Source organism: Sinocyclocheilus anshuiensis, unplaced genomic scaffold (genome assembly GCF_001515605.1).
Source record: "Sinocyclocheilus anshuiensis isolate Anshui unplaced genomic scaffold, SAMN03320099.WGS_v1.1 scaffold183, whole genome shotgun sequence".
Lineage (NCBI taxonomy): Eukaryota > Metazoa > Chordata > Actinopteri > Cypriniformes > Cyprinidae > Sinocyclocheilus > Sinocyclocheilus anshuiensis.
This window is the reverse complement of record NW_015548309.1, coordinates 1,705,826-1,716,208: the sequence shown is the minus strand read 5'-3', so window position 1 is coordinate 1,716,208 and position 10,383 is coordinate 1,705,826. Positions and strand designations below refer to the sequence as shown.

At 39.3% G+C, this 10,383-nt stretch overlaps 1 protein-coding gene across 2 annotated transcripts in view; it reads left to right on the top strand.

The window, feature by feature from the left end:
• LOC107656325 (ELKS/Rab6-interacting/CAST family member 1-like) overlaps positions 1 to 10,383 on the top strand; it is a 298,875-nt gene that overhangs the window by 209,454 nt on the left and 79,038 nt on the right. For both annotated transcript variants that reach the window (XM_016444117.1, XM_016444118.1), the window contains one exon: positions 355 to 462. In XM_016444117.1, the coding sequence (XP_016299603.1) occupies positions 355 to 462 (108 nt within the window). The remainder of the gene's footprint in view (positions 1 to 354; positions 463 to 10,383) is intronic.

Below are 10,383 nucleotides of genomic sequence, written 5' to 3'. Positions count from 1 at the left end.
TTTTGGGGGGGGGGGGGGGGGTTATGTTAAAAATGTTGGGGTTGGGGTCTAAAGGTATCATTCACCAAAATAGACTTTGTTGCATAAATAAAACATTCCACTTGAATTGTAAAAATTAACATCTGATGCCATTTTTTGAAAAATCAACCATTACCAAGTTCACAATGAATGCTTTACGCTTTTGTCTCCAGATCTCCATGCAGCAAAACATTTGTGGAATATTATGCGCAGCCAAATTGGACATATGAGGAGTAAAGTCATATATCAGACAGTGAAGCTCAAATAATAGAATGATTTAGGTTGATGTGTATATGTAATATTAATAAACACTTTTGTTTCTCTCTGGTTCCTCAGCTGGAATCCGAGCTGGAGCAGTGTGAACGAGAGAGTGCCGAACTGCAGGAATACGCAAACGCCGTCCTGCAACAGATTGCCGATCACTGTCCGGACATCCTGGAGCAGGTGGTCAACGCTCTGGAGGAGTCCTGCTGACCGGACCAGATCACGGAGCCGAGCCCTGCCTCCTCCTCCTCTTCCTGCCTCTCCTTCCCTTTCTTCTGTGTTTCACTTGATTTCACAGGATGCCAGCCCACAAACTCTCTCACCCTCACCCACATGCACAAATCAAAGGACAGACACATACGGGAAAGACTGACAGCTCACAAGTCAAGTGCACGCTTGGATTGGCTTCGGGGTGTGGGAATGATGGGCTTTCCTTCTGCCATCCCCTACCACCACATTCATCCTCTCTGCACCTTCAGAATCCTGTTTACGCTCACAAAAACATGGGGAGGAAGAAACCGAAAGGGGGAAATGGGCAGCATGGAAGCTTAGTATTATAAGTCATGTTCACTCATTTAGTTGTCTGTCTTGGAAACCCATCCTGCAGGAGGTGAAGTTCTCTCTGTGAGGGTCAGGAAATAGTCTCCTTATCTTGATATATACTATTGCCACAGCTTTTAAAAGCTGCAGGATTTTGAAACCGTTTTGAAGCAATCTAGATTTTCCCCCCTCCTCCTCTCCCTTTTTTCTAGATGCTTTGTTACTGATGTTAAATTATGGGTCATTTGCGCAGGGCAAAACTCCTGCACTCTCGAACCATCTGGTTTCACTCAAAATTTGGTTAATGCTCCGGTTGTGCCAGCAGACAGTCCATGCGGACTTAAACATACTTTTACTATTGTAGTCAGTAGCGGGTTTAGATTACTGCAACCCCCACCATCTGGGAATTTACTATTGACTCGGTTACTGGCCGATTTCCTCCCGAAGTCTCGTTCATAAAAGTTCCGAAACGGACAATATGGGTAATGTTATCCCGCATGCACCTGTCACCAGCTAAAGAAACCACAGACCTGGTTTATGTCTGTTAAAGGTGAGAGGAAGAAAATTATTTGCCTTGGAAGTTGTAGGTTTATTGCTGCTAACATTTGTCTTTGCATGTGGCAGGTTTGGTTCGGTTATGTTTTTCTTTTTTCTCGTGGCCAGCTCTCTGAAGCCGAGGGCAGTAAAACAGAGGGTGTATTGCCGACACAGATGTTGTGGACGCAGAAGTGCCTCATCATCAGAGAGCAGCTGCCACACATCACTGGAATAGGAAAATAGGCACCTATCACTCATTCCGTACTTTGAAAACTATGTGGTCTCACACTGGGATGAAGACTGGCAGTAGTTTCTCAGTTTGCTCAATTTTCTAAAGCAAAGAGTTGGAGACTACGGGGTTTTTCTTGACGGATAAGGTCAAATAAGAGTAGCTGTTTAGATACCCTCCTCTTTCATTCCATTCTCTCTTTTTTGGAACAGTTGGAAGTTGTTTTTTGCGGTTGCTTTGTGAGATATCATCAAGCTTTGATCACAAGAATCTCACATGTACCATCATGCACCTCTCTTTCTCTTTGCTTGGCTTCATATCATCATCCTCAGACCCGGGCGTCTCTGTTAGCACAGCCGGCAGGTGTATCCTCTTTCACTTTATGGTTATATGGGTCTATATCCGATGGCATTGGGTGTCCGTTTCTGGACCGGCCACAGGAGTGATAAGACACAACCTCATTCAACTTGTGATAAACATGTTTGCTTCATAAGACAGATCGGCCATTGCTTTAAAGTCCAGAGTCGACTTCCCCTGTGGATGACACTGGGCGTAACGTGCCCTCTGCTCTTCTCTCTCTATATCTCCTCATCCCTCCCTCGTTCATGCCTGTGTGTAGTTTATGGCTCTGACCTGCTGTGTTGTGTTAGTCATATTCCTCTCTGCACGATAAGCCCCACAGACAAGACAAACAGTACGAGATCACAGTGAATATAATCATCTCTCTCTCTCTATCTCTCGCACGCTCCCATATCACCATACCACCTCTCCTCATGCTCATGCACACTAGTTATGAGGGAACCTGCCACGTGTTGTTGGGCTAGACCTCTGAGTCGTACTGCTAGTCACTAATCTAGTAGCTGTAACTAGAACTAGTATATTGTCCTCTAGAGATTCATGTTTGTTTTGTCTCTGTGAAAGATTTACACTAAAAGAGAATTTAAGTAGTTGGGCGAACCTCATAAAAACATGTCCTGGTCACATTTTTTCCCCAAAATGGTAAAGAAACAAATAATAAGAAATTATATGTTGCATAAAAAAGAAGGAAACTAAATTGCACTATTTTCATAAAAAAATGACACATTTTCACTCAGAATTTTAAGGCATCTAAATTCAGTTTTATTATTATTATTATTGTAATTCACATTATCCTTAATGCCTTAATGGTATTAATGTATTACTATATTACAGTTTTAAAAAATCCTCCGAAAATCCAAAATAATAGTTAAATAAGTGTAAAACATTTTATTTAAATTTGCATGAGAATTGGTAGAAAATATCCTTAATTGTCATGAAACATAGACAAAATGTCTGTTTGTTTTCTTAAAGCAAGATATAATTTTCTATTACTATGTACTTAAGGTGTTTTGTGAGATTCACCCTAATGCATTTCTAATTAACTAAAGCTAAGTGTGGCCACTTCAACAACATATTCCCACGCTTACATGGGCAATGCCAAGAAAACGCCCGTTCGCGTGCCATTCTCACCCTTGGCACCACAGATCTTATTGCAGTCATATACGTTGCATAGCTGTAAAGTGTTTTATGGTTTTATGCTCTTAATTACAGCTGATAGACTTCCTTATGAGGACATAAATGTGACTAGCAGCTCTGTTGGGTTTTTAAAATCAAACAGCTGATTGATGACGCCCGTCCTGTTTCTCATCTCTGTCGCTTTCTTCCCGTCTGCTATCTCATTCACGCACAAACACAGTTTTGACCATCACCCGTGGGTCTCTGAAATATGGGGCTCAATTATCTACACCGTGGCTGAATCTCCCTGCTTAGACTAAACACAGACCCCTCGCGCGCACACACACACACTCACTATCAGGCCCTCTTGTGATTTATGTCCTTCAGTACAGGAGCTGGCCTCTTACCGCCGCTCAGCACAGAGCACTCCGGAGAATTCACTAAGAAAACAAAAAGAAGGAACGCTGTGATAACTGGGAGCAGATCAGAGACAGAATGACCCGGCGCTTTGCAGAGGGTGTTATTGTGTGTTGAGTGAGTGTCTCTCTTGAGCTCTGGTATTTATGTGATTGCTAGCTATAGACAGACCTAATCACACAGAAGAGTATGGAAATTCCCTGCAGGCTTTGGATCGCTCCGTATGTTCAGAGGCTCCCTGTCTCAGTGAGTCCTCCTTGTGTTTTTGAGGAATTAAGGAGATCTACACCAGCCAGCGCTCTCTGTTCAGTAGCTCATTACCAAAACTACCAATATTCAGTAGCACTTTGTATGAAGCCTGTGTCTATCACAGTGTTTTGAATGCAAATTAATACACAATACCTTATAATACGTGCCTAGTCGTGTTTACACCTTTAACCACGATAATGCATTATAAAACATAACATGAATTTGGTGTTCATGTGTTGTTTTTTAAGGGTGTAACCATTAGATAAGTATTATAGTGTATTAAAACTAGTCATAGTTATTCATAAGAACATTAAAATGATAAGTTTTATTATTAAGTAATTATGAATGCATTGTATAGGCTAAATTGAGCCACTTTTTGATCTCAATGTTGGAGAGTGGCCCAATTCTGTTTATATAATGCATTATAACACCATATACCTGAATTCACTCTATATATAACCGTATACAGGCTTTATAGAGGTGTTTTATGTTTATTTTTGTTATAGTGATGGTGCATGGCTGCTTTTAGCATAAGCTGACTTTCCATGCCGTTTGGCTTTTTACATCTACCTGGCTTGAAACTGCGTTCAGCCATGAGTGTGAATGAGCATGAGGTGTTGCTTCATGTTCTAGTTTGAACATTTTTCATCCTCATTAAACTCACTGAGGCATGTCTGTGGAGGGAGAGAGAGAAAGAGCTTCACATGGGCTGTAAGGACCCGACGTATTTGCTCATTTTGCTGTCAAGATTTGTAATCTACCCTATTTTGCCCTATAACATGAGACATTTATCATAGTGTATACTTAAATACTTTAAAAAATTGATTATTTCATGTTATATGTCCCATAATTCTTAGCGTTAATCGGTAGTATTGCCATCCAGGCTTGTTACTATAGACCTTGACACAACTGTGAGAACACTGCCAGAGATGTCTCGTACACACATGCATATACAGAAATCTATATTTATAAATGTTGATGGTTGGACCTAGATGTCTGTGGAAGAGAATATATCCGTCTGAACAAAATGGCTGTCTGCTATTAAAAAAAAAAAAAAAGAAAAGAAAAGAATGAACTAGTAACACTATAACAGTTGTCTTGAAATTAAAATGAAAGAAAAAGCGAAGCCTTTCTAAGTGTCAAATCAAAGCTGTTAACAAAGATTTTCAAAATTGTTACCATGTGGTTGATGATGTACTGTTGCTATCTTCTCTGCACCTCGTTTGATTTTGATTCCAACTCATCTTACAGTTGTTGTTTTTTCTTTCTTTTGGGATTGTTTGTTTTTGTTTTGCAGTCCTTGATAGTGTGCGTGATTGCAATCTTGAAAACTGCAGCATGTTTTATATTACAAAACATGCATGTCTATTCTTGGGGCGGGAGAAACATCCATGACCGTGTTTCGAGTGGACTGAAGGATGCCAAGACCTTTGCTTGAGAACTGTGATCCTAATAGCACTCTGGGTTGCTGGGAAGTCAGTGTTATTTTAGATTAGCATCATTCGTGCGTTTGCAGGAGATAATAACCATGTTGTGCTCACTGTTTTGGTCAGATGATCAGCATCACTCGACACGAAGCCTCATTTGTTGTTCGTAGTAAATTATCGCACTCGTAAACACACTTAACATTTTTATGGCATCCTAAGTAGATTGCCTATTAAATTGTTTACTTATTAACTCATCTTGAATTGTCATTATTTACCCAAACGGTCCGTCAACACGTCCACATTTTTCATGCATTACTTCCCTCCACTTAGTTTGATGGACTGAGACTGTTTAAAGCATGAAACGACATAAAACATTTTGGCAAGTTTATGTCTGACTTTCCATACTCCATCCGAGTGAATTCGGTGCCAAACGAAGCTAGTCTGCTCTAGAAAGTGCCACAAATAATAACCTGCCTGTCGTTCATCAGCAACCAAAGCCAGGTCATGTGACCTTTTTCTGTTTATAACATGTTTGTTTTATATTTAAACCTTTAAACCTTAATTGACACAATAAGAGGTCAAACCGAAACCAGGCCTGCTGTGCTCGGTTAGCTGCTGGAGTCCAGTTAGATGAAGCACCAGAACAGACGCCTTTATTAAGTGTATAATAGAATTGTTTGAGAGTCTGAGTTGAATGAAGCAGCATTATTCTCAAGGACCTAATCTTCATTTCGACTCAGAACTGTGGTGTATGTGGTAACATAGTCGTTTTCTAGACTGTTGCAAAAGTTCTGTGTGCCTACTTAAGAGAATATGTCAGGCTTGTAGTTGGCACTTATGTTTTTTTCCTCTGGATTGTGTCCTAAGAGAGTGTCAGACCTCAATATCACCCCATCCACATCATGCTTTCTTGGCTCCAGCAACCCTGCCTTCTGTCACAGTAAGGGTCTATCTTTTCTAATGATTCATGCGCTTTTTCTACACAGTACACAGAAACACTGTCAAGGAGGATTCTTGCCCTTTCCCCCTTAATTTAATGAAGAAAAATAAATGGAAGAATGTCAACTTTAACCCAAAGCTGGTCATCTTTTTTTTTGTTGTATTTTCATGTTCACAAAAATACTGCCTTATGTCTGCGTGGAAAAGATAAAAGATTTCTGTAAAAATAAAATGAAAAGTAACAAAAAGGCGTATTGTTATTCAGCTTTTGCCTTTGTATGTATATAAACTATCATTCAGTCCTTTATTGTGTTTGAGTGGTTTGTCAATTATGATGCACTATTATTCTTTCAAATACTACAATATGTACTGTTCTTCTCTGTTACAAACTTATTGAGCTGCCTATCTAGACTGCATTTTAAGGCATAATAAAGGCAAAAGATAAAATTTATGCTACCTTCTAAGATATTTTGTTTTAGTCAAAAAATAATGCAGGATCATATGTATCCATTGTGGAAAAAATGGTCTAAAAGTTGAGAGAAATGTTGATTATGAATTATCAGGCAAATAAATAATTGACTATTTAAGCCAATATTTATGTATTTTTATGCTTATTTGAGTATTGTGACATTAGCTTAGCTACATGCTAATGGCAAACCTTTTTGGAATCATTCATGAGTCATATTTCTTGTGGCACATTAAGAGTGTTCCAAATGAGTCATATTATGACATCCCAGTTGGGACGCCGCATTAGAAGGTAGCTGCTTATGTAGACAGTAAACAGCAGGGTAGCTCACTAGGCTTTGGATCAGAGCTAATGTGTTCCATAATTACTCAGTGAGTCCGTTCATAGGACTCATATCTGTGTAAGCTGTAATGTTGTGGTGACATCCTCAGTGTTCAGCAGGAGCCTTCCTTCCTCTTCTGTGTCTCTCCACTCCAGACAGAAAGAAACCTGTTTGATACCGATGCCTCAACCCACAAAAAAGGAACGCAGATGGTCTGTTGAGATGTCTTGGTTTCCGCCTCCAGCTTTTGTACAGACCCCTCAATGACTGGATTTATTGCCGATTACACATCACCACTTATGCCACCCAGCGGAGTTCCTGTTCGAGTTTACACTCCTCATTTTATGATATACAACTTGCATGCAGTATATATATCAAGTAGCGATTAGAGCATGCAGAGTGGGAAAGATCCCGTCGTTTTAGGGAAAATCACTGGAGAGGCCTACCACGCCAAGCCTGTGTTTGCTAAACACAGGCAATGAGAAGAATATGGTTTATATTAAACCACTATTTAAGCCACCATTTAAATGTGCAAATTTCAGGGGAATTTCCCCCTGATTTCCAGAAATCACAGGGGCTACATCCAGACTCATACTTTCAGAGTATATGCTGTTCCGTGAAGAATTAACTTCTCAACAGTTAATGAAGTGCGAGGTGTGCAGTATAAACACATTCCCAGACATGCTACATCCATACTGCTATTGCATTTGCATACTGCATAGTAGAGAGGTAAGCATATTCTGGCCAGGGTTGTGCCTTTCAGAAGTGAATTTAGAATCTGTTTAAATTCCAATTCGGTTTCAGAATTTGAATTAAGGAAGCAAAAAGGATGCAAAATTGCAATTTGAACATAATGAAGAAAAAGCTGTTTGAAAGTTTTGGGGGAAAAACATCTTATAGATAGATAGATAGATAGGTGGATGGATAGATATATATATTGTTATATAGATGGATGGATACATAGAATGTGGATGGATAGAAAGAATGATCCATCAATTGTAATAGATAGATAGATGGATGGATGGATGGATGGAACAATGGATGGATAGATCTATATATATATATATATATATATTGTTATATATGGATGGATATATATATATATATATATATATATATATATTGTTATATATAGATGGATGGATGCATAGAATGTGGGTGGATAGAGTGCTAGAGTTAGAGGGTCAAATAAAGTTGGAAGAGATGTGTTTTTAGCCGATTCTTGAAGGTGGCTATATATGGATGGATATATATATATATATATATATATATATATATTGTTATATATAGATGGATGGATGCATAGAATGTGGGTGGATAGAAAGAACGATCCATCGATTGTGATTTGATTGATTGATTGATTGATTCCGATTTAAGTTTCTATTGGTGTGGCCAATTCAAATTCACACTCATGAATTTAAAGCTATCCCATTCTGAATTTTGGCCAACTCTGACGCAGTGAGAGTCTGTGCACCTCAGGAATGAGGGAAATCTGACCTTCCTCAGCCTGAAATCATGGCGCTGCTACTCCTGGATAAGCAGACCTACCAATGATTGGCAACCATCTCTATCCCATAAAGCCCTATATCCAAATAACTGTGGCCTGTAGAGCTCTCTTTCTGTTTAAAGTGCATGTATATATAGAAATACTTGTGCATATGTTTTTACAGAGAGGCACAGAGGATAAGCGGTCTGTGTGTGGGTGTGTAAATGATGTGGTTTCAACCGTAGCGGCCAAAGGCACACCGATTGCAAAAAGCAAGGGGGGAGAGTGAAAAAAGAACAGCAAGCGCCTAAAATAAATGCCTTGTCCATAGGATGGAGAGGCATGGAAAAATGCCTTTTTTCACATCACTTGACTTCATGAAGATCATAAAGAAAACAAGATCCGTCACTTACATGAATGCGGTTCATTGTCTGGGTTTCGTGGTGAGTTGCACTCAAAGATTTGTCCGTCCAACTTGGAAACGGCATTATCATAAGCAAAGTTTGCTTTAGTGCACATAGAGTTACGCTAACTACGTGACTACGCATAGGGGAAGGATATAAGAATGATATGTAACATGGAGAGTGAATGGGTGCCGTCACAATGAGAGTCCAAACAGCTGATAAAAACATCACAATAATCCACAAGTAAAAAAGTCTTAAAGTCTTGAGAAGCAAAAAAGCTGCATGATTGTAAGAAACAAATCCGTCAAGGCATTTTAACTTAATTTAACTTTAATATTTTAACCAAAATATCCATAATCCATAATAATGCTTCCTCCAGTGGAAAAAGTACATCCCCTGTTGTCCTCTCACATCAAAATCCACAAACATTTTAGTTTACAACAGTTTTTTTGCTTGTAAACTGTGCTTGATCTGTGCATATTTCTCTCCTGATTCTAGACAAGATTACTATTTCACTGGAGAAAGCAATATTATGGATAGTGGAATTGTATTTTAGCCAGAACAAAGGTTTGAAGTTAAAAGCATCTTGATGAAATTGTTTCTTACAAACATGCAGCTTTTTGCTTCACAAGATGTTAATCGATGGACTGGAGTGGTGTGGATTATTGTGATGTTTTTATCAGCTGTTTGGACTCTCATTCTGACGGCACCCATTCACTGCAGAGGATCCATTGGTGAGCAAGTGATGTGATCTGTTTGGATGAATTAAACTCATCTACATCTTGGATGGCCGGAGGGTGAGTACATTTTCATTTTCAGGTGAGCTATTCCTTTAAAACGATTATGTCTTTTGTATCATAAGTCTAATCACTTAGAAAAGTAACAGCACACTTCTCCTCTTCAAATGCTCGATTGGAGGTGTCGTTCATTTCTGGAGCACAAACTGTGCTGGATGAGTTATGCCTTACAGTTTCATACTTAAGATTGGCAGTTTGTTGAAATGCCTAACCTTTAGTTTGAGCTATAGTTATAGCAATGCTTGCCTTAGCAAGCAGAACTAATGATAGATTGAACGGAACAGGAGAGACTGTTCTTTTCTGCTGATGCTAGTCTTTTTTGGAAAAACATATCAACAAATTACAGACAGACAGACCTGCGCTGGGATTTTACCTGTACTGTAAATCAGTGTCTAGAAGTGATCTTGCTGAAAATTAACAGGCTTGTTGAGAGTTAAACAACTAATTACAAGGCCATTATTAAGTGTGCACTCACACACGTACAGTGCAGTAGAAAGAACCAGACATGTAAGAGCCATTACAAGCTCTGACAGGTTTATCTACCTGGAGCTTCAAAGCTTCAAAACAGCCGTGGATGAAACAGACGCTCAAAAGAATGTCTGTCTGTCCCAATCGAACTGTTGAGAAACAACAATGTCAAGACGCACTCTGGGAAACTGCTGAAATGACTTTATTTCAGTGAATAAGACAAGTTTGCATTCATGTTATATATAGGTAATGAATGGAGCAATTCTGAGAAGGGTTTTGGAGCTGAGTCAGAGCCTAAGGATTGAAGCTGGGGTTGATTATGTACAGGAGTGAGTGGGTCCTGGGAT